We start from the raw sequence: 23,895 nt of genomic DNA, 5'->3' as shown, positions 1-23,895 counted from the left end.
CCATGGGAGTGTATTCAGGTCGCAGACGTATCAGGTTGTGATCAGAGCGGCCGAGGGGGGGCAGGGCGGTGGAGGTGTAGGCACCTTTTACATTTGCATACAAAAGGTCCAGAGTCTTGTCCTCCCGGGTGTGGCACTTCACGTATTGTGTGAAGGTGGGAAGAATGGAGGAGAGTGAGGCATGGTTGAAATCCCCGTTTATGAGCAGGAGAGAGTTCGGGTGTTTGAGCTGCAGGTCCAACAGAGGCGCTCAGCCTCTCGCTCGCTGCGGCTGCGTCCGCAGAGGGAGGAATGTAAACAGTGAACACAATCACATGTGAGAACTCCCTCGGGATGTAATACGGGCGGATGCCCACCGCAACAAACTATGTCCTTAGTGCACACTTGTTCTTTAATGGAGACATGCGCGGGATCGCTCCATCTCTCATTAATAAACACCGCCACTCCTCCTCCTCTCCTCTTTCCATCCATGTCCCGGTCCGCACGAACCATCTTGAACCCCTCCAGGGAAACAACAGAGTCTGGGATCTTCTCCGTCAGCCAGGTCTCCGTGAAACATAGAAGGCTGCAATCCCGGAAATCTCTCTGATGCCGGGTCAGCGCAGCAAGCTCGTCCGTTTTATTCACGATCGAACGTACATTTCCCATGATGATCGATGGAATAAAGGGACGGAACCTACGTTTCTTCTCTTGTTTCATCCGACCTGCTCTGCATCCGCGTCTTTTTCTCTTGATTTCCACGGGAATCGTCCATTCCGCGCTGAGAGAGAGAGCGGTGTTGCGCAACAGCTGATCCCTTGTGTAAACAATAGACCCGCTGAGCGTGTCTGCCGACGGAGTTCCCAAAAGTGACGAAAATAGCAGAAAACCGTATGCAAAAGTTGTAAAAGTGGTCTCGTTTTGTGCACAACGGCAACAAGATCCGACCACTCTAAAGAAAAAATTAAAAAGATGCCAAAAAAATGGAAAAAGTGTAATAAAAAGTAAGAAGAAAGAGGGAGCTGTTGTAACCAGCTGCTGCTCGTGCGGCGCCATCTTGGTGAGTCTGTTATTGGCCAGACTCTCTTCCATCTTCCTCCTGTACCTCTCCTTTCCCTCCCTGATCTTTCTTCTCAGCTCCTTCTGGACTGCCATCAGATCCTCTTTGTTTCCTGACCTAAAGACTCTCATCTTCTCCTTTAAGAGAGCCTTTATATCAGGATTAATCCAGGGTTTGTTGTTGGAGAAGCATCGTACAGTTTTGGTTGGTACAATGCTCTCCACACAGAAGTTGATGTAGTCCGTGACACATGTAGTTAGACTGTCAATATCCTCCTTGTGGGACTCACTGAAAATGCTACAGTCCGTGGTCTCAAAGCAGACCTTCAGAGCTTCCTCAGCTTCATCAGACCACTTCTTGACCGAGCGAGTCACTGCTGGTTGCCTGCTCACAAGTGGCTTGTAAACAGGTAGGAGATGGACCAGACAGTGGTCAGCTCATCCCAAAGGAGGAAGGGGGGATGATAAATAAGCGTCTTTAGTGTCGCATAAAAAAGGTCGAGTGTGTTATTGTCCCTGGTGGCACAAGTGACGTACTGCTTGAATTTGGGCAGACAGGAAGAAAGAGATGCGTGATTAAAATCACCGGAGATGATAAAGAGGGCCTGAGGGCTCTGAGTCTGTAACCCGTTCACCACTCCAGTGATGACGTCACATGCTGCCTCCGCGCTCGCCGATGGTGGGATGTACACAAGCACCGCGACAACATGTGAAAACTCCCGTGGCAAGTAGAAGGGTCTCAGACTCAGCGCCAAAAGTTAAATGTCAGGAGAGCAGTGTTGATCCTTTAGAGTGACGTGCCTGGGAAGGCACCACTTCTCATTAACGAACACCGCCAGTCCTCCGCCCTTTCTCTTCCCGCTCATCTCCGTCCGGTCCGCGCGCAATAAACAGAATCCATCCAGCGCAGCAATCGCGTCCGTGTGGTTCTGGTTCAGCCACGTCTCCGTAAGCATCAGCATGCTGCACCGTCGATATTGCGGGTCGAACCTGGTCGCCGCCGCGAGTTCGTCCATCTTGTTTGGAAGAGATCTCACGTTGCCCATGACGACGGACGGGAGCGCTGGTCGATAAGCTCTCCTCAGCTCCCGGCGTCTAACTCCGGCGTGGCATCCCTGTTTCCTCTTCATAATATCCCGGGGGATGATGGGTCGCTCCTCCGGCCGCACCGCAGAGAAACGCAGTGCCAGCAGCTGCATTTTTTACCGATTTTTGGACGCGTGTACCACCTCAAATTGGTTCGAGGTCGGTAAGCTTAATCGGGGGTAGAATCACACTGTCGACATTAAACATTTCAAGTGTGCTGCATAGTTTTAGATTTACAGTAGCCAAATGACAACACCGACACGTCACGTCACGTTACCGTGGCAACGAAGAGTTGGGCGAAACGTCAAATGTTACCCGGGCCGTCTGAATCCGACGTTGGGGAGTTCTCTGTATATTATTGGGTGACTCAGGACGGCTAAAACCAACGTTTTTGTCCCCCTCTATACCGTCACCCTGAACAACATTAATGCAACTTCCTTTTGTATATTAACATAGAGAACAACACTGACAAACTGTCGTTCTGCATATTTTTATTTTTATTATCTGACATAATTTCACATAATAAATCACATATTATATTGAACAACAAATACATTTTTCGAAATATGTTATTCTTCAATTCTGTTAAAGTGGAGTATTATCCTGTACACATTCAAAAATTATGTTTAAATAAATTAATACAAATTCTGTCATGTTTTTTTTTGTTTTACATTTTATTGGATCTTTATACACATCAAATCAAAATAACATCACATCAAACACCATAAATGTATTGAAATGGTAATTAAAACAATCTTAGTCACTTAAATATCTACAAAGGTATAATCATATCAGTAGAAGAAATAAAACATCAAAATGTTGTTTTTTTTTTGTTGCAGCAATAAGATCGACGGTGTTAATAGTATTTTTGCTTTTTTAAATGTGATACTCTATACAAGTGTAGAGTTTAATGTAATTATTTATTTTTTGAAAATAGTTGTTTAAGAACTCTAACTGAGCCTGTGTCTCTCTTGCTGGTGCTACATTAAATTACTGACCAGCAAAGTCACCCTTTGACAACACCAACCAACCTTCAACCAGCTCCACCACATACACTTAGACCTTGAATAATAGTAAGTAAGTAAGTAAGTACGTAATTCTTATTTGTATAGCGCTTTTCTAGACCAGGGTCACAAAGCGCTTAAACAATCAAAACAACATTCAATAAAGTATATATTTTAAAGGTCAAGATAAAACTGATAACACAACAGGAGTTCCAGAAAATCAAGGAAAAGCCTGAACAAATAGAAACATCGTTTCTTAAAGGAGTCAGTAGACTCCATCAAGCGCAAAGAGAGAGGAAGATTGTTCCAGAGCTTAGGAGCAACAGCCTGAAAAGATTTCTCTCCTCTGGTCCTGAACCGTGTGCGAGGAACCATAAGTAGATTCTGATCCACAGACTTCAGAGCCTGAGCTGGGGTGTAAGGCTGGATCAGATCAGTGATGTGAGGAGGAGCCTGACCATCAATAGCTCTGAAAGTAAGAACCAGAATTTTAAAGTTGATCCTAAAAGAAACTGGAAGCCAGTGAAGAGTTTTAAGGATCGGAGAAATGTGAGATCTTCTACTTGAGCGGGTTAGAATTCTCGCTGCAGAGTTTTGTATTAACTGCAGGCGAGACAGCTCCTTCTTGTAAGACATGAAAACAAACTGTTACAATAGTCCAGACGAGAAGGAACAAACGCCTGGATTACAAGATCCAGATCATGTTCCGACAACATTTTACTAAGTTTAGAGATTTTTCTCAGTTGAAGGAAACAGTTTCTGATCAGTTTTCTGCAGTGTTGAACAAGAGACATGTCTTTATCAAACAACTCCCAGGTTTCTCAGGCTCAGTTTGACAGATTAATGTTATTAATCTAAATGTCACCCCACACACTACCAGGTTCACCCGTGCCTAAAACCGACAATGCATGGTCGAGGTCTGCTCAGGATCTTTACACATGAGTGGAAACGTTATCTCCATTTTCTTGGTTGTTAATCACTTGCTCCTTGCTGTTGGTGCAAACTTGATCCCTCAGCCAAGAGCCTACGTGGGCTAAAGCAATGTGGCCATTGTAAAAGTTCCAAAACAGGAGTCCACAGACAGAACAAACCGCCAGCAGCAACCCAATCTGCAGAGACAGGAGAGCGTAATCGTATTGTTGAGGTTGGGTCTCTTCTGTCTTTTCTTCAATGGTGACATTGTACTGGGCAACTGTGGTTTTGTATTCAGCATCTTTGGAGCTCATCACAGACAGACAGCGGTAGTGACCAGTGTCAGACTTTGAGACCTTCAGGATGAGCAGTCCATCTTGTTGCTCCAGACGATGAGGTGAAGAGATCAGTGGGGAGTTATCTTTCTCCCACCTCATCGTTGCCAGCTTTGATTCCAGAGAGCAGAAAAGTTTTAAATATCCAGGAGCAGTAAGAGATTTATTCTCAGTTTGAGGTTCTATGAAAGACACAGGTCAACATTTTAGCTGTTCTTATATTCATTATATTGGAGGCGACTTTTGTCAGGGGTGTGATTCACTCACCAGTCTTTGGACACAGAGAAGCATTGCCTTCTTTCACACTCTGGAGCAGTTCTCTGAAGAAAAATATAATTATGTTTTAATATGTTTTTATCTCAAAATAACCATGATGTGTACTGTGATCCACCCTGAACACTGCACCTCATATTTTAGAACAGATACTCACCCCTGTGAATCAGAAAGAGCTGAACATTTGCCAGCAGCGTGGTCCCAGCCACAGTAAGGGTCTCTGGCAAGAACACAGTCCATGCAAGACAAAGATCTTCCACAGGAGGATAGGGACACCTGTACTACTCCAGAGTCTGAGCCTGCGTAGATCTGACGCTGCACATCAGAAAAAAGACTCATGTCAGGGATTCAATTCAACATGATGCTCAACACTTTGTCATAAAATTACCGTGACATTGGAGAACTTGAGAATCTTGATGGGCTCTGAGGTCTTAAAGACTTGAACTTCCTCTATGATGAAAATCTCACCACCATAGTTCACAGCTTTCAGGATGGTTCCTTTATCTTTCATGTCAGAAAACAAACAGTTGTTTTTATGTCTGACATTAATTAAATACTTATTACCATATTTTAACAGATTTTCATGATTTGTTTTATATTTGCACATTATTTTTTTCTAATCAAGAGACAATGACAAATACACACTTGTGCCGATGAACATCACATGATGTTTGTCTCCATCTGTGGTCTGAACCTGGTCAATGATGATGTTTCTGAATTCTCCTCCTCCTTTCAACATCAACGCTTTTCCTCCCAGTGGCTCAATGGCCTCCTTAATTATTATGGGAAGATCAACTCTACCTTCAACCATGAATATATGGGATCTTCTACTATCATTGATTCCAGCCTTCCGTGCTGCATTATCTATGCACTGCAAGAAGATGAGCAGAAGCAGGATTTCATAAGATGTATGGAATATATTTCAAACAAATTTTAACATAGCAAACCTACTGAGCCAGGTCGAGGAACTGGTAATGGATCTTTGTTGGGCATCCATCCATCAGAATACCTTATCATGAATGTTCCTTCTGAAAACACTCTGCTGATGTCTGTCACACTGTAGACACACACTGCTGAGCAACTGCATAGAAAGAATGTGTAACGATGGATAAACTTTGAGAAGCAACAGTATTAAAACTTGGATGAAAGATACACACGTCTGTGATGTGAAGACAGCAAAGAACAAACATGACTTCCAGTCTTGTTGGGGGTCACACCAGCGGAATGTGTCCTGGATCATGGAAGTTCCTTTGCAACCTGGAACTGGACATTCTAGTCTGGCTTTAACAAATGATGTCCACTTGTTCAGAAGATCAAAAAGACCTCCATGGTCTCCCTAAAAAACACCAACATTACTTTAATGTAAACACAAGGAAGAAACAACATAAAGATCTATTAATAAAGACATCCAATTTTTTTTGTTTTCACCTTGCAGACTCGAGCTACTCGGCTAACATGCATAGTTGTATTGTCATACTCCACAGCTTTCTCACTGAAGAACAAGTAGATCTTGTCATCATCTCCAGTGTCACTGTTTTCACTCTCAGGCATCATCTCCATTGAAACAAATGTCGGATCTGTCATGGATAGATGAATGTGATGAAGATCTGAAACACTGATGTTTGATCTCATTTACCAAAGAAGCTTGTCTGGTATGTTTTGATTGCAGATCCTTTTGAGAAAACCTCTCCAACAGCTGAGTACACATCGTCTCCTTTAAATAAAAAAAATGTTTTAGTGCAGAAAAAGATTCATCACATACTTTAACATTATAAATCTGACCGATCATGAGGGAGGCAGAGCTCTCAGAAGGATCAAGTGGACAAACTGATACTTCATTATTTCCCTCGAGAGTCAAGTTTCCATCCATGTATGACTGCAAACACATCAATAAAGGTAATCTAATATGAGTCCTCAAAAATGTTCACATAAAATGACTATTTGATAAATGATGATGAAAATGTTTTGTTGTTTTGCAAAAACATCTTTCATGAACACATCATTATATAAACATACAGTTCTCACCATGTAATCACTCTGTGGTTTTAAAGCATTGGTTCCACACACTAACATCCGGCCGTCCTGTTTTTTCAGCAGGGTTTTAATTTGGTTCCTGCATTCAGTCTGTTGGTTCATAAAATCACCCAAAGATTAAGTTCTGGATTACACATATGAAAACACACATCTTAACTTACAGCTGCATCAATTGCTTTATTTTCACACATCAAAGCCTGTTTTGGTGTCACGTCCCATTTCACCTGAAAGATTACATCACGTGAAATGTTAAAGAGCACAGAGGCAGAATGAACAAAGTATAGTAGTTTTCTTACTGAGTCATTTTTCTTTGTGATGTCATTGAGGTCGAGGGCGTACACCGTCCCACTGGCACCCACCATCAGCAGGCCCAGGTCCTCCCTCAGCAGCATGGTGGAGTAGTCCAACACTCCCTTCTCTTGAAACGTGTTATTATTGTCACCTTGGTAGAAGATAAATGATGAATAAACTACTGGAATAATGTATCATTAATGAAGAATAAACTGGGTAGGTAGGTAGAACTTTATTGATCCTTCAACAAAGGTCTTCAACAGGTCTCATTCGGGAAATTGTTTTTTTCCAACTAGCCACAGCAAATATAGCAATTTTTCATTAAAATAAATCAAAATAAAATAAGAACAGGAACAAAGAGAAATAAAGAGAAAGAACAAGTTCATACAATCTTAAGTCTAAAGATAAAGAACATAGATCAAAGAAAATAACAAAGACAAAGGATACAAGGACTAACATAGAATACAAAGACTAACATAGAAGAAACTACTGGACTAACGTATCATTAATGATGAATAAACTACTGGACTAATGTATCATTAATGATGAATAAACTACTGGACTAATGTATCATTAATGATGAATAAACTACTGGACTAATGTATCATTAATGATGAATAAACTACTGGACTAATGTATCATTAATGATGAATGAACTCATGGACTATTGTACCAAGAACAAAGTCTTAAGTGTTACTTACTGTCATAAGGCACAGATCTGCGAGGGACAGGGTCCAGTACTGATGCCAGGGCCGACAGCAGGGGCAGAAAGTACAGCAGTAGATTCATTCTTGCTTCTCAGAATTGTCAGGTTTCTTTAAGGTTGTGTACCAGATAATGCCGGATGTAGCTATAGTTATAATCTAACTGTGTAGAAATGAAAGGCATTAAAGGCTGATTCTTTTGTATGACAAATAAAGTCTCACAATAGTGACTGTGTTATGTAGTGAAAATGACTTTGTTCCTATGTGATAATTTAACTTAGCAAGAAGCTAAGTGGAATTCATGAAGCAGAAATTATACTAAAGTTAGCAATGTTGACATATTAATATTTTTGGGGCGACTTAAATATATATTAACACTTATAATCAACAAGTGTATAGCATGTATTATTAATATGTACTCTTCTATGAGGATCTTCATTTTTTTAATAATTTGTTTACTCTCTCTACCAATAGTATAAATTGGGGGCCTGAAAACCCACAACCGTGGAGCCAGATGTGGCCGTAAAAAACATTTTAGTGAACACTTCAACAAACACCTAATACACGTGATAACAGCAAAACATTTAAGTAAGATTTTTCTTCTCTGTATGAATGTAGATGTTTTTGTTAAGTGATCTGTTTTTCTGCTTGATCAATTTTGAAGTATTCACTTTGAATACAAACAGAAGAATTTCACGGCTATGGTTCAATATATGTATACATTCAATCACAACAACAATAACAACAATGTTGTTTTTTTAATTTTAATATATCTTGTTTCATAAAGTTTCTCAATTAGCAAAAATTGATGGTTTCCATCATCAGGTGAACTCTTAGTTGGCTTTGTTTTGAAGTAAATATGTACAGCCAGTGATGGACCTGCAACACCTTCTCTGCTGGCCTAAGAAAGAACCAAATGATAGACTTATTTTAACAAAAATTAAATATAAGATATATAAGTGCATAATTATTTTTCCCATGAATATTTACTTAATAAATAATTCCAAATGGTCGCCTTCTTTCATAAGTTTCCCCCTGGTCACACTACTTCCAAACATGAATATTTATATAACAGTATTTATCCAATCAGAGCTCAGCCATCATTTGTTGTTAGTTCGGGACTGAAATAAAACATAGTTGTCGATTAGACTCACGCATTACCTAATGAAGTTGTTGACGACGCCAGGGCCTTCCAGCAGGCATACGGTGAAGTCATAGTATTCCACTTCTTTGATTCGTTAATCAGAGAGTGTGCTAGCTAATACAGGGAACTTGTGTTGATTTACAACCCACAGTGAATGAAAGAGAAGAAATTAACTTGGTTGCAGATTTTTTGTCAAAGCCATTTTCAAAAAGGAACATATTTATTTGTGTCTATTCCTCTAGATCTAGAGTATATATAATTTTGTTTATGTAACTTATATACTGTAGTTGTTTAATCCATGACAGGTGGGATGCCTGGGTAGTGAATCTAAATTTGGTCATACTAGTCATAAAATCAATGTGTTTAGAAGTGCTTTAATGTACTCAATCTGGTGGGAATTTGGGTGATTACCGAGAAATCATGTAACTTCTGGTAAGAAGTGCCCTCCTTGCAAGATCTATAAAATGTCTTGAATCCTAGATATTGATGATGAATACACTGAAACGCGTGTCAACCGCCTGGGTTTATCCAACATGTCCTCACATCCGAGGCGTCATATCGTCCGACGCCATGCAATGCCCCCGGGCGTCACTAGGGTGACGGTATAGGGGGGACAAAAACGTCGGTTTTAGCCTACCTGAGTCACCCAGTAATATACAGAGCACTCCCCAACGTCAGATTCAAACGACCCGGGTAATATTTGATGCGTCGCCAAACTCTTTGTTGTCATGGTAACGTAACGTGACGTGTTGATGTTGTTATTTGGCTACCGTAATTCTAAAACTATGAAGCGCACTTGAAATGATTAATGTCAACAGTGCGATACCTTCACTTGTTCTAACCGACCTTGAACCACTTTCAGGTGGTACACGGTGACCATAAATCGTTAAAAAGTGCTTCATTTGTATTTTTTTAAGGTTGGATTATTCACGCATCGCGGAAGTCAAGAGGCTCTTGTGGAGTAATACATGCTTAAAAGGTCCTGTAAAAGTTAATATATTGTATATTGTTAGGTGTTACAACTCTACAATGTTGACATTTTTTAATGAATGAGTAAAATAAAGTCTGGATGTGGTATTTCGCTTGATCCTCTTTATTATCCGGTGAGCTTTCGTATGAAAATAGAACCTTTCATTGAGATTGCGTTTATGGACGTATGTTTTCTTTTTATTTAGCTGCGATCATGAGCGATCTACGTAACATTTGTCAACAGTAATCGCGATCCTGCAGAGGTGACGTCACACACGCTAATAAACGGGAGTTTAGTAAAACACACATTGACAAAGTAATGATCCAGTTCCTAAAAAATTATCCTTGTTTATTTAACTTGAAAAATGTGCATTTAATCTGGAATAGAATGAGATATTGTGCTTGTTTGTTTAAAAGCGCCATGGAAAAGAATTGTAGATGTGTACTTGTATAAAGACCGAGTTCAGTTTTGTAGTTTCAGCGTCAGCTAAAAAGTTTTCAAACTGCCACACTACATACAAAACTTCCTTCAAACCTCCGGATGTTGACGTCACACTTGTTGACAAAGAGCTATAGCATTTTGTGCTCGCGCTCCTGCAGAGCGGATATAATTATTGCTTTAAGTCAACTCTATAAAATAATGTTTTCATTGCGTGTAATGTAACTTTCTGTTGTGCGTTGTGCACGAGAGCTAGTTCGCTAAAACACTGAATAGCTTTTTAAATTATAATGCAACTCACAAACGTATTTTGTTTGATATTTTGAAAGTACGAAAATATATTTATATTCCAATAAAAAGTTTGCTATATTGGTAGGTCATGGTAGGCGATTTATTTTATTGATATTCAAGATATTGTTTTCATTCATCACTTCTGCATATTAATATAGATAACATATTTATCGTATTTAAATATATAAGTATATTTTATTTTAACCCTTTTGGATGAGGGATTTGATCTGTTGTAGTTCTCTTTAAATGAAAGAATATATATAAAATAATAATGAAAAGTATTTTAAATTCCAGCATAAAAAGGTAAACCAGATTGGAAACACCATAAAACAATGGACTCAGGAAACATGGAGAGCTTATCTCTGAGTGCATGATCAAGTATACTTTCTTGTATTTATTTATTTATTATATTCAAAAGGGAGCACTAGTATGTTTTTGTTTAGTTTTTGCATGGAAGTTACCTCCAAGAACTGCCCAGAACTCCAGACCTGCTTGACATGAAACCTTTCTCTCTGTGGTTCCTGCCAAATGATTTCAAATGTGAAGTAAGTGAGTAAGTAATATTTGTAAGCATAGTGAACACAAAAACCTACAGCACATCCCATCATTGAAATAATCTAAAATGCAATTCTATGTTCTTTTCTAGTTGGGATGAGATGTGCTGGACTAACCATCGGAGGTGGAAGGGGTCAATTCCTCTCTGGAATAGCATCGACCAACAAACACAGCAGGTGAGATGATTATAAAACGGATAAAACTGGAGTCCGTTTCCTTCGCTCCAACACAACGTCACGTCCGGGTCTTAATACTTTGCTTTATGGAGAAAAAAGGTCAATGCAGAGTGTACCGGTCGTTTATTCGCCGCTTCAGGTCAAACAAAGATACAAACTTTTACGATCGATCGGCCACGCTCTTTGCCGGCAGCTCTACAGATCAATAGCTCCGGGAAAGACGGTCCAGTACTATAGAGCATCGCTATATTTAAGGGAAAGTTTCCTGTCCAGGGGGTCGTCTCTTCCGGGGCAGATGGTTCTTTCAAGTTCGTTCATGTCTCGTGTCACCTGGAGAGTAACTTCCTTGCTTCCCTGTTGCGTGGCCCTGTTACGTATAGAGTATAATCATTTTGAATCTAAGAGTTACATCATACACACTTTGGTCATTAAAATAGTCATGTTTGGTAATAATGATAAATACATTTGTGTGGCAGGACACACTGACATGCTGACGCTTATGGTCAAGGTTTTCTGGGTTCGGTTGTTGGTAAACTAACTGCTGGACTGGAGTCAGAGTGCTCTTGAGGTTCACCATGAACCCAGGTTAGCAATATGGCTCAACATCTTCTGTGTGTGAGCGTGACTTTCTACCTCTGACCTGGCAAGGATCAACCAGTCGCAAAATAGGTCAAGATCCTCACCCCATTCATATTTTATATTTTTAATGTATTCTTTTTTTTATTGTTTATGAAAAATTGCTGGCTACTGGAAAAAAACAATTTTTAATTTTAAAGTTTTACCTTACCTTACCTTACCTTACCTTATTCTGCTCACTCTCCCTCAGTCTTTGTCGGTTCGTCACACTTGTTGTCCCGTGTTCATCTAGTTCGTGTTTCACGTTTCAGACTTCGGATGTATATTTCCTGGACTACCTGTGACGATCCCTCTGCCTGCTGCTAATAAATCTGTCAAGGTTGACAATCAGACACTTTCTGCGCCTGGGTTTCCTTCCGCACCCTGACAGAACGAACTGACCAACAATGAACCCAGCACAAAGTTCCTCCCCCGAGTCCAGTGTGACTTACCGTGAGCAGGTCACGAGTAATGCTTCTTCCCTCGCCAAGCTGAGGTACGGCATGGGGGCAATGGCCGCCTGGCACGTTTCCCAGCAGCAGACACTGGGCCATCAAGTGGCACAGATCCAAGCTCTGGGTGAACAGATGGAGGTGCTCTCCAACCAGTTCCTGCCCCCCCGGGCCTGCCCTCGCTGGAGGAGTTCACCACGGTCCTGGAGCGCATTTTTCAGCGTGGCCCTCTGGGTCGAGAGTCAGCTCGATCTCTCCTCCGCCTGCGCCAAGGGGCACAGCACGTGTCGGACTTCGCCATCCAGTTCCGCATCATGGCAGCGGAGAGCAACTGGCCCGACTCCACGCTCGCTGAGGTCTTCATCGAGGCCCTCACTCCCCGGATCCGAGTTCACCTCATCCCGCTGTCGCTGCCGGGACCCTGGATGAGATGATCGAGCTGGTCACCCGCATCGAGATTCGTCAACGCGCCGAGGAGTCCCGGGGTCGGGCACCCATTTCTGCCATCCAGCGGTTCCACTCTGCACATGCACCGCACCGCCGTCTGCCACGTGCAGTCTGAGGACATCGAGGGACACCGTGCCAGGAGATGTCCAGTAAAGGAGAGGAGGGTCAGGACGGGTCCGTCACCACCATCTCCTCATCCCTCACGTCCCACCATTTCTGTGACTCTGAGCCGGTACGGGCACCACTGGTCCGTACCCGCATTCATCGATTCAGGAGCGGACGGTAACTTCGTCTCAGTGGCGCCGGTGAGTCGACACGACATTCCTCTCCGGCGGCTGCCACATCCCATCCCGGTCCAAGCTCTCGACGGTCACGTCCTGAGCCAAGTGGAGCGCCGCACTCTACCGCTCTGCCTCTCTTTCGCTGATGGCCACGTCAAAGAGAACCAGCTCCTCGTCATGGCCTGCTCACCGCACCCCCTCATCTTGGGTCTCCCCTGACTCCAGCAACACCAGCCACGGATCCAGTGGTCTCCTCTCTCGTGGTCGGGTGGGGGTTGGGTTGTGACCAGCAGTGTTTCACCTCTCTCTCTCTCTCTGTTCTGCCCGTAGGCTCGCCTCTCCTTCCAGTGCGCCTAACCTCGTCGCCGATATCTCCTGCGTCCTGCGTGAGTACCATGACCTGAGGGAGGTTTTTTCTAAGACTTGTGCCATAAGTCTACCTCCTCATCGGTTCTATGATTGCGCGATTGATCTATTACCCGGTGCTGAGCCACAACAAGGGCGCTTGTACTCCCTCTCTCTCCCTGAGACTGAGGCCATGAACACTTATATAAAGGAGTCATTGGCGACAGGCATCATTCGTCCCTCTTCTTCCCCGGCTGGCGTGGGTTTTTTCTTTGTAGGCAAGAAGGACAGGTCCCTCAGACCATGTATTGATTACCGCTCGCTTAATAACATCACTATTAAGAACCGCTATTCCCTCCTGCTTATGTCATCTGCGTTCGAGACTCTTAAAGGGGCCACTGTGTTCACCAAATTAGACTTGCACAACGCCTATCATCTCGTTCGCATTCGCCAGGGCGACGAATGGAAAAGTCATGTCGTTCGGCTTAACCAATGCCCCTGTGGTTTTTCAAGCCTTGGTGAATGACGTATTACGGGAGTTCCTTAAGCAGTTTGTTTTCGTTTATTTAGACGATATCCTGATTTTTTGGAAGGACGAACGGTCCCACCGCCAGCATGTACACTCAGTCCTTAACCGTCTTCTCGCGCATCAACTGTTCGTCAAGGCAGAGAAGTGGGAGTTTCATGTCCAGACCGTCTCATTCCTCGGTTATATCATTAGCCCTCGTAGAATCTCTATGGATCCCGCCAAGGTACAGGCGGTCTCCGACTGGCCGGCCCCCATCCTCCGGCAACCTGATTCCCGTCTCCAGTTCCTGGTCGAGGTCGACGCTTCTAGCACGGTCCTGTCCCAGAGATGCTCTGCAGATGGCAAGATTCACCCCTGTGCCTTCTTTACCACAAGCTCACTACCGCGGAACGGAACTATGATGTGGGGTGCCCTTTCGCGAATTTTTGACCCCACTGACTCTGACACAGCCCCGATCCTGAAGCCAGGGCTGGTCGTGGGGTCGCTGGTTTGGGAGGTCGAGGAGCGAGTCCGGAGAGCCAACCGCCGGACTCCTCCTCCGACTTCTGGTCCTTCTAACCGTCTCTTTGTGCCGGAAAACCTCCGCAAGCAGGTCCTCCACTGGTGCCATGCGTCCAAGTGGTCCTGTCACCCAGGACGGCAACGGTCCCTAACTCTGGTGCGGCGGCGGTTCTTGTGGCCTGGGCTTGCAAGGGACGTTGCGGAGTCGGCCTGTCCGGTGTGTACAACCAGCATGACCTCATCCGCTCCCTCGTCTGGGAAGCTGCTTCGGCTGCCAGTGCCTGATCGTCCATGGTCCCATATATCTATGGACTGCGTCACCGGACTGCCGGCCTCAGAGGGCATGACTGTCGTCGACAGGTTCTCCAAGATGGCCCACTTTGTCCCGCTGCCCAAGCTACCGGACCACGAGACATGGCCGAGGCGGTCCTAGCCCATGTGTTCCGTCTCCACGGCCTGCCCCGGGACATTGTCTTGGACCGGGGGCCCCAGTTCACCTCCCGCTTTTGGACAGAGTTCTGCCGACTCATCGGGCCCGGCCCAGCCTCACCTCAGGGTATCACCTCAGGCCAATGGCCAAACAGAGAGGGTCAACCAGGACCTAGAGACCTCTCTCCGCTGCCTGGTCTACGGCGCTCCCACCACCTGGGTCAAGGCTCTTCCGTGGGTCGAGTACGCACACAACTCGCTCACATGCTCCTGCACGGGAATGAGTCCGTTCGAGTGTGCCTACAACCTCCTCTCTTTCCTGATCTCGAGGAGGAGGTCCAAGTCCCGTCGGCATTGGCTCTAGTCCAGCGGTGCAAGTTGACCTGGATTAAGGCAAGAAAGAAACTTTTGAGTTTGGCGGCCTCAGACGCTCCCGCCTACAAGGTGGCGGACCGAGTGGGGCTCAGCACCAAAGACATCAGTCCCCACTTACCTTCACATAAGCTCGCTCCCCATTTCATGGGACCCTATGCCATCACCAAGGTGGTGAACCCTGTCGCGGTCCGCCTACGCCTTCCTAAGGAGATGCGCATTCACCCCACTTTCCACGTTTCGAAGGTTAAACCCACTAGAGTGTCCCCGCTGGTTCCGGCCTCTAAACCTCCTCCCCCTCCTAGGGTGGTTGAGGGTGAGAAGGTGTTCAAGGTACGGAAGATCCTCAACTCTCAGCGGGTTGGTCGGGGCTACCAGTACCTGGTGGATTGGCAGGGTTACGGGCCTGAGGAGCGTTCCTGGGAGCCCACTCGGAACATTCTCGACAGGAGTACAATGCTCAGACTAAAAAAACATTCCATCACCCAAGACCCAGAGCTAAGACTTTTCACGTGTATTTTTGTTGTCTCTGTATTGCCTCATTCTGTGTTTTGTTTTTTTGTTCTGGGTTTTTCTCTCTCCTGCCTGGTACATTTTCTCATTTTTCTGCCTGCCTGTGCCCTTGACCTGTTTTTCTGAATATCGAACCTGTCGGATATATATTTCCTGGACTACCTGTGACGATCCCTCTGCCTGCTGCTAATAAATCTGTCAAGTTTGACAATCAGACACTTTCTGCGCCTGGGTTTCCTTCAGCACCTTGACAATTATTCAATCCAAAAAAGAATTACTTCCATCAAAAAATATATTTTTCAATTTAAAATCGATTTTTTCAAACTGCTTTGTTTGACTTAAGTTTTGTGTAGGGCCATATTATGGGTAGGATGTTTCTGTCTTAATCTATGTGTCTTTCTGCCTTCATTGATCAATAACCAGCAGCAAACCACCTGCAACACACACAAAAACAAGATAGATTCATGAAACAACAGGCAAATATTAAGATAAATAAAACTATAATGAAGTCAATCTTATCTAATCTATAGTGTATTTTAGGCAATACAGTATCATATATGCTAATTTTTCATAGAAATGCTTTCGGGTATTCCTTACATGGTCGTGTTTGACATGATAAAAATGATTTCTATACGTGTAATGTGTGAGGATATCTTACTGTAACACTGATGGATATTATTATGAATCATGATATAAATATCAGTCAGTTTCTGTTAATAAATATCAGAAATGGACAGAATCTTTACTTGCATCTACAATTGTATTCCATGGCACTTTTAAACAAACAAGCACAATATCCCATTTGATTCCTGTGGTGTGACGGGTCTACATTCCGTGCACGGCGGAGGGATACAGTAATGATGTGACCTAATAGAAATCAGATGTACGCATGTTTTGAACAGATTCTACGTCTGAGGTGTGTAAAAAATTAAGGTCAAATACAGATTTTTTCAAGTTAAATAAACAAGGAACATTTATTAGGAACTGGATCATTACTTTGTCAATGTGTGTTTTTCTAAACTCCTGTTTATTAGCGTGTGATGTCAGCTCTGCAGGATCGCGATTACTGTTGACAAACCTCACATAGATCGCTCATAATAGCAGCTAAATATAAAGAAAACATATGTCCATATACGCAATCTCAATGAAAGGGTCTATTTTCATACAAAAGCGCACCGGATTATAAAGAGTATCAAGCGAAATAGCACATCCAGACTTTATTTTACTCATTCATAAACAATCTCAACATTGTAAGTAAGTAAGTCATTTTTATTTATATAGCGCTTTTCCAGACCAGGAGTTGTAACACCTAAAAATATACAATATAGTCACTTTTACAGGACCGTTTAAGCATTTATAACTCCGCGAGAGCCTCTTGAACAATCCAAGCTTCAAAATACAAATCAATCAGAATCAGAATCAGAATCCTTTATTGTCCCGCGAGGGGAAATTCGTTTTAACAACAGCAAGAGTAATATACCAAAAAAAAAAAAAATAAAATAAAATAAAACACCCAGAAATAAAATATTAAAAAGAAAAGAAAAAATCTAAATAGAATAGAAAATAAATCTGCACTATATTATATACACAATCATATTTACAAGAATAACAAGAAAGGTGCAGTTAAATAATTATCTTTGTGTGTTCTTATTGTGGAGTCTGATGGCAGCAGGGAGGAAGGACCTGCGGTACCTCTCCCTCACACACCGGGGATGGAGCATCCTATCACTGATGGAGCTCCTCAATGCCCTCAGTGTGTGCTGGAGAGGGTGAGACAAGTTCTTCCTCATGGAGGCCAACTTGCTCCGTATCCTCCTCCCAGTCACTTCCTCCACAGGATCCAGGGGGCGCCCTAAGACGTAACCGGCCTTCCTAATAAGGCTGTCCAGTTTAGCCCTATCCCTTGCTGTCATGCTGCTCCCCCAGCAGACCACACCGTTGAAGATGGCAGAGGCCACTACTGAGTCATAGAATGACTTCAGGAGTGGCCCCCGGACACCAAACGACCTCAACCTCCGGAGCAGGTAGAGTCTACTCCGCCCTTTTTTATAAAGAGCAGCAGTGTTATCCACCCAGTCCAGGCGGTTGTTGAGGTGAACACCCAGGAACTTGTAAGACGTGACAATCTCAATGTCCTGTCCCTGGATGTTCAGTGGTGAGGGGGAGATGGAGGGACACCGCCGGAAATCCACAATCAACTCCTTAGTTTTGCTGGAGTTGATCTGGAGGTGGTTTTCCAGGCACCAGTCAACAAAGTCCTGGACAAGTCCCCGGTACGACCCATCATCCCCGTCCTTAATGAGGCCGACGATGGCGGAGTCGTCCGAGAACTTTTGCAGGTGACTGGTGGGAGACAGGTGTTGGAAGTCTGCAGTGTACAGTGAAAAAAGGAACGGTGCCAACACTGTTCCCTGGGGGACCCCTACACTGCACAGTACAGTCTTTGAAACACCATCCCGGGTCCTCACGAACTGTGGACGGTTGGTGAGGTAGTCCACAATCCTGAGGTGAGTGTCCGCTCCAGACAGCTCCAGCTTGTCCCTCAGGATGTTTGACCTGATGGTATTGAAAGCACTGCTTAGATCCAGGAAAAGGATCCTCACAGTGCTTCCAGGCGACTCCAGGTGAGAAAGTGCTCAGTGGAGAAGGAAGATGATGGCGTCCTCCACACCGATGTCAGGTTGGTAGGCAAACTGCAACGGATCCATGGAGGAGCGCACCAGAGGACTCAGGTAACTAAGGACCAGCCGCTCCAGAGCCTTCATAAGGTGGGATGTCAAGGCCACAGGTCTGTAGCAGCTGGGATCCTTAGGGTGCTGAGTCTTCGGCACCGGTACCACACAGGACGTCTTCCACAGTAGTGGAACTCTTCCCAGGGTCAAGCTCATGTTGAACAGAAGTCCAACAATTTCACATAGCTGGTCAGAGCACGTCTTGAGTACTTTGCCACCGATGCCGTCTGGTCCAGGGGCCTTTGTTGTCCTGGTTCTCCTGAGCTGATTTCTCACCTGGAGAGGTGTGAGGGACAGGCTGGGGTGGGGGGGCATTGTCCCCTGTGGAGTCAGCGGGGGGGCTGAAACAATACAAGCTCGGGGGGGAGGAGAAGGTAAAAGTAGAGGTGTGAATGGTGTAGAAGACGGGGGGGGGGGAGCCGACACCTCAAACCTTGAAAAATAACCGTTTAAGTTGTCAGCCCAATTCTGATCGCCCGCCGCTACCACTTGAATAGAATAGAATAGAAAAGCTTTATTCATCCCCAGAGGGGAAACACACTTTTACAACAGCGCAGTTTAAAAAAATAAAGTGCAAGGAAAAAAATAAAAATAAAAGAGATAATACAAATTAAATAAAAACGATCTTAAAAATATACAAATTATTTACAAAATTAGAAATTTAACACTATTAACAAAATACAATAGAATAAAATAAAATAAAATAAAATAAAATAAAAGTAAAATAAAACACACGAGAAGAAAAACACTACGGATTAGCATCAGGATATTTAAAGTAGAGAGTTAAATATCCTGACACCAGTTGGGATGAAGGACCTTCTATAACGCTCCGTCCTACACTGGGGGTGCCTGAGCCTGCCACTGAAGGAGCTGGCCAGCTCCTCCACGGTCAGGTGCAGTGGGTGAAGAGCGTTGTCCCTGATGGAGGATAGTCTGGAGAGTGTCCTCCTCTCTCCCACCTCCTCCACCGAGTCCAGCGAGCGGCCCAGGACAGATCCGGCCCTCGTGACCAGCCTGTTCAGTCTCTTCCTGTCCCGGTCCGTGCTGCCTGCTCCCCAGCAGACCACAGCGTAGTGGATAGCAGAGGCTACCACGGAGTCATAAAAGGTCCTTAAAAGTGGTCTGCACACTCCGAAGGACCTCAGTCTCCCCAGGAGGTGGAGGCGACTTCGGCCCTTCTTGTACACGGCGTTGATGTGTGTGGACCAGTTCAGTTTATTGTTGAGGTGAACACCCAGGTATTTGAAGCTGTCCACTAGCTCAATGTCCGAGCCCTGGATGCTCACCGGTTGATGTGGTGGGGACTTTTTCCTGAAGTCAATCACCATCTCCCTTGTCTTACCGGTGTTTAAGCAAAGGTAGTTGCTCTCACACCAGTCAACAAAGTCCTTGATGACTGACCTGTACTCCAGCTCGCCCCCCCCAGACACGCAGCCCACAATGGCCGAGTCGTCAGAAAACTTCTGGAGGTGACAGCTGCTGGAGTCATAGGTAAAGTCCGCCGTGTAGAGGGAAAAAAGGAAAGGTGACAGCACTGTCCCTTGAGGCACCCCGGTGCTGCAGATGGTCACCTCAGACCTGCAGTCCTGCAGCCTCACACACTGCGGCCTGTTGGTGAGGTAGTCCATCGTCCATGCTGCCAGCTGTGTCCCAACTCCTGCGTCCTTCATCTTCTTCCTTAGCAGCGCCGGCTGGATGGTGTTGAAAGCACTTGAGAAGTCAAAAAACATGACTCTCACAGTGCTACCGGCGGCTTCCAGATGATTCAGTGCCCGGTGCTGCAGGTAGATGACGGCGTCGTCCACCCCCATCTTTGGCCTGTAGGCGAACTGCAGCGGATCCAACGCAGAGCTCACCGTCGTGCGTAGCTCGCGGAGTACCAGCCTCTCCAAGGTCTTCATCAGATGGGAGGTCAGGGCGACTGGTCTGAAGTGGCTTGGTTCCTTCGCGTGCACCGCCTTGGGAACCGGAACCACACAGGAGGTCTTCCACTGGACCGGGACCTTCTCCAGTTTGAGGCTCAGGTTGAAGATGTTTGTGACCAACTCACAAAGTTGATCAGCACAGTCCCTGAGCAGTCTGGGGCTGAGTCCATCTGGTCCAGCAGCTTTCCTGATCTTCAGTCGCCTTAATTCTCTCCTCACCTGTTCCGATGTAACAGAGAGAGGTGGCTGTGGGGGGTTGGGCAGCTGAAGTAGGGCGTGTTGTGGGGGAGAAAGGTGGCTTGGAGGTGAGAACAGTTGGGGGGAGGGGGCTGAAGCAGGGGAAAAACAGCTTTGTGAAGAGTGGGGGGCAGAGATGGAGGGGGGCCCTGATCAAACCGGTTGAAATACTGGTTAAGTTCAGTGGCCCATCTTTGGTCTCCCCCTGCTGTGGCTCTGGCTCCACTCTGGCCATGACCTGAGATGTTCTTCAGGCCTTTCCACACATCCCTTGTGTTTCCCTGCGCCAGTTGCTCCTCCAGTTTCCTCTTGTATTCCTCCTTGGCCTTCCTGATCGCCTTCTTGAGCTCTCGTTGGACCTCTTTAAGCTCCTCTCTGCTCCCTGAAGCAAACACCCTCTTCTTCTTGTTCAGCAGAACTTGAAGTTGAGGGGTCACCCATGGCTTGGTGTTGGCAAAGCACCGCACCTTGCGGATCGGCGTGACGTTGTCCTCACAGAACTTTATGTAATCCGTGGAATGGTCATTGAAGGTGTCGATGTCATCACCATGAGAGAACACGCTCCAGTCTGTAGACTCAAAGCAGTCTCTCAGCCTCTCCTTGGCTTCATCATTCCACATCTTAACAGTTATTTTCTGTGCAGGCTGTCTCCTCACCATGGGAGTGTATTCAGGTCGCAGACGTATCAGGTTGTGATCAGAGCGGCCGAGGGGGGGCAGGGCGGTGGAGGTGTAGGCACCTTTTACATTTGCATACAAAAGGTCCAGAGTCTTGTCCTCCCGGGTGTGGCACTTCACGTATTGTGTGAAGGTGGGAAGAATGGAGGAGAGTGAGGCATGGTTGAAATCCCCGTTTATGAGCAGGAGAGAGTTCGGGTGTTTGAGCTGCAGGTCCGACACTGAGGCGCTCAGCCTCTCGCTCGCTGCGGCTGCGTCCGCAGAGGGAGGAATGTAAACAGTGAACACAATCACATGTGAGAACTCCCTCGGGATGTAATACGGGCGGATGCCCACCGCAACAAACTCTATGTCCTTAGTGCACACTTGTTCTTTAATGGAGACATGCGCGGGATCGCTCCATCTCTCATTAATAAACACCGCCACTCCTCCTCCTCTCCTCTTTCCATCCATGTCCCGGTCCGCACAAACCATCTTGAACCCCTCCAGGGAAACAACAGAGTCTGGGATCTTCTCCGTCAGCCAGGTCTCCGTGAAACATAGAAGGCTGCTCTCCCGGAAATCTCTCTGATGCCGGGTCAGCGCAGCAAGCTCGTCCGTTTTATTCACGATCGAACGTACATTTCCCATGATGATCGATGGAATAAAGGGACGGAACCTACGTTTCTTCTCTTGTTTCATCCGACCTGCTCTGCATCCGCGTCTTTTTCTCTTGATTTCCACGGGAATCGTTCATTCTGCGCTGAGAGAGAGAGCGGTGTTGCGCAACCCCAACAGCTGATCCCTTGTGTAAACAATAGACCCGCTGAGCGTGTCTGCCGACGGAGTTCCCAAAAGTGACGAAAATAGCAGAAAACCGTATGCAAAAGTTGTAAAAGTGGTCTCGTTTTGTGCACAACGGCAACAAGATCCGACCACTCTAAAGAAAAAATTAAAAAGACGCCAAAAAAATGGAAAAAGTGTAATAAAAAATAAGAAGAAAGAGGGAGCTGTTGTAACCAGCTGCTGCTCGTGCGGCGCCATCTTGGTGAGTCTGTTATTGGCCAGACTCTCTTCCATCTTCCTCCTGTACCTCTCCTTTCCCTCCCTGATCTTTCTTCTCAGCTCCTTCTGGACTGCCATCAGATCCTCTTTGTTTCCTGACCTAAAGACTCTCATCTTCTCCTTTAAGAGAGCCTTTATATCAGGATTAATCCAGGGTTTGTTGTTGGAGAAGCATCGTACAGTTTTGGTTGGTACAATGCTCTCCACACAGAAGTTGATGTAGTCCGTGACACATGTAGTTAGACTGTCAATATCCTCCTTGTGGGACTCACTGAAAATGCTCCAGTCCGTGGTCTCAAAGCAGACCTTCAGAGCTTCCTCAGCTTCATCAGACCACTTCTTGACCGAGCGAGTCACTGCTAGTTGCCTGCTCACAAGTGGCTTGTAAACAGGTAGGAGATGGACCAGACAGTGGTCAGCTCGTCCCAAAGGAGGAAGGGGGGATGATTAATAAGCGTCTTTAGTGTTCGCATAAAAAAGGTCGAGTGTGTTATTGTCCCTGGTGGCACAAGTGACGTACTGCTTGAATTTGGGCAGACAGGAAGAAAGAGATGCGTGATTAAAATCACCGGAGATGATAAAGAGGGCCTGAGGGCTCTGAGTCTGTAACCCGTTCACCACTCCAGTGATGACGTCACATGCTGCCTCCGCGCTCGCCGACGGTGGGATGTACACAAGCACCGCGACAACATGTGAAAACTCCCGTGGCAAGTAGAAGGGTCTCAGACTCAGCGCCAAAAGTTAAATGTCAGGAGAGCAGTGTTGATCCTTTAGAGTGACGTGCCTGGGAAGGCACCACTTCTCATTAACGAACACCGCCAGTCCTCCGCCCTTTCTCTTCCCGCTCATCTCCGTCCGGTCCGCGCGCAATAAACAGAATCCATCCAGCGCAGCAATCGCGTCCGTGTGGTTCTGGTTCAGCCACGTCTCCGTAAGCATCAGCATGCTGCACCGTCGATATTGCGGGTCGAACCTGGTCGCCGCCGCGAGTTCGTCCATCTTGTTTGGAAGAGATCTCACGTTGCCCATGACGACGGACGGGAGCGCCGGTCGATAAGCTCTCCTCAGCTCCCGGCGTTTAACTCCGGCGCGGCATCCCTGTCTCCTCTTCATAATATCCCGGGGGATGATGGGTCGCTCATCCGGCCGCACCGCAGAGAAACGCAGTGCCAGCAGCTGCATTTTTTACCGATTTTTGGACGCGTGTACCACCTCAAATTGGTTCGAGGTCGGTAAGCTTAATCGGGGGTAGAATCACACTGTCGACATTAAACATTTCAAGTGTGCTTCATAGTTTTAGATTTACAGTAGCCAAATGACAACACCGACACGTCACGTCACATTACCGTGGCAACGAAGAGTTGGGCGAAACGTCAAATGTTACCCGGGCCGTCTGAATCCGACGTTGGGGAGTTCTCTGTATATTATTGGGTGACTCAGGACGGCTAAAACCAACGTTTTTGTCCCCCTCTATACCGTCACCCTGAACAACATTAATGCAACTTCCTTTTGTATATTAACATAGAGAACAACACTGACAAACTG

General features: G+C 45.5%; 1 protein-coding gene across 1 annotated transcript; it reads right to left on the bottom strand.

The window, feature by feature from the left end:
- Positions 1-3,690: 3,690 nt before the first annotated feature.
- LOC148063625 (semaphorin-4E-like) lies at positions 3,691-7,837 on the bottom strand. Its single transcript, XM_087810319.1, has 14 exons — positions 7,675-7,837; positions 6,979-7,124; positions 6,844-6,906; positions 6,674-6,772; positions 6,431-6,524; positions 6,285-6,362; positions 6,077-6,225; positions 5,776-5,984; positions 5,600-5,729; positions 5,294-5,519; positions 5,037-5,152; positions 4,806-4,963; positions 4,643-4,695; positions 3,691-4,557 (listed from the first exon to the last, which is right to left on the bottom strand). Exons 1-14 carry the CDS (start codon positions 7,760-7,762, stop codon positions 4,061-4,063), a joined length of 2,106 nt encoding a protein of 701 aa, XP_087666445.1. The 5' UTR covers positions 7,763-7,837; the 3' UTR covers positions 3,691-4,060.
- Positions 7,838-23,895: the final 16,058 nt, after the last annotated feature.

The sequence above is a fragment of the Callionymus lyra genome, chromosome 16 (genome assembly GCF_982586985.1).
Source record: "Callionymus lyra chromosome 16, fCalLyr1.hap1.1, whole genome shotgun sequence".
In the NCBI taxonomy this organism is placed as follows: domain Eukaryota; kingdom Metazoa; phylum Chordata; class Actinopteri; order Syngnathiformes; family Callionymidae; genus Callionymus; species Callionymus lyra.
The sequence above is the reverse complement of the archived record's forward strand: the minus strand, read 5'-3'. Positions and strand labels throughout refer to the sequence as shown.

Bases quoted from the DNA above. Each gene is read 5' to 3' on its own strand.
- LOC148063625 (XM_087810319.1), bottom strand. From the start codon at position 7,762: ATGAATCTACTGCTGTACTTTCTGCCCCTGCTGTCGGCCCTGGCATCA. The intron at 5,730-5,775 runs GTTGCTTCTCAA...CTTTCTATGCAG, and splicing joins TTCATCCAAGTTTTAATACT to TTGCTCAGCAGTGTGTGTCT. The intron at 5,153-5,293 runs GTGTGTATTTGT...CTGACATGAAAG, and splicing joins TGTGATGTTCATCGGCACAA to ATAAAGGAACCATCCTGAAA.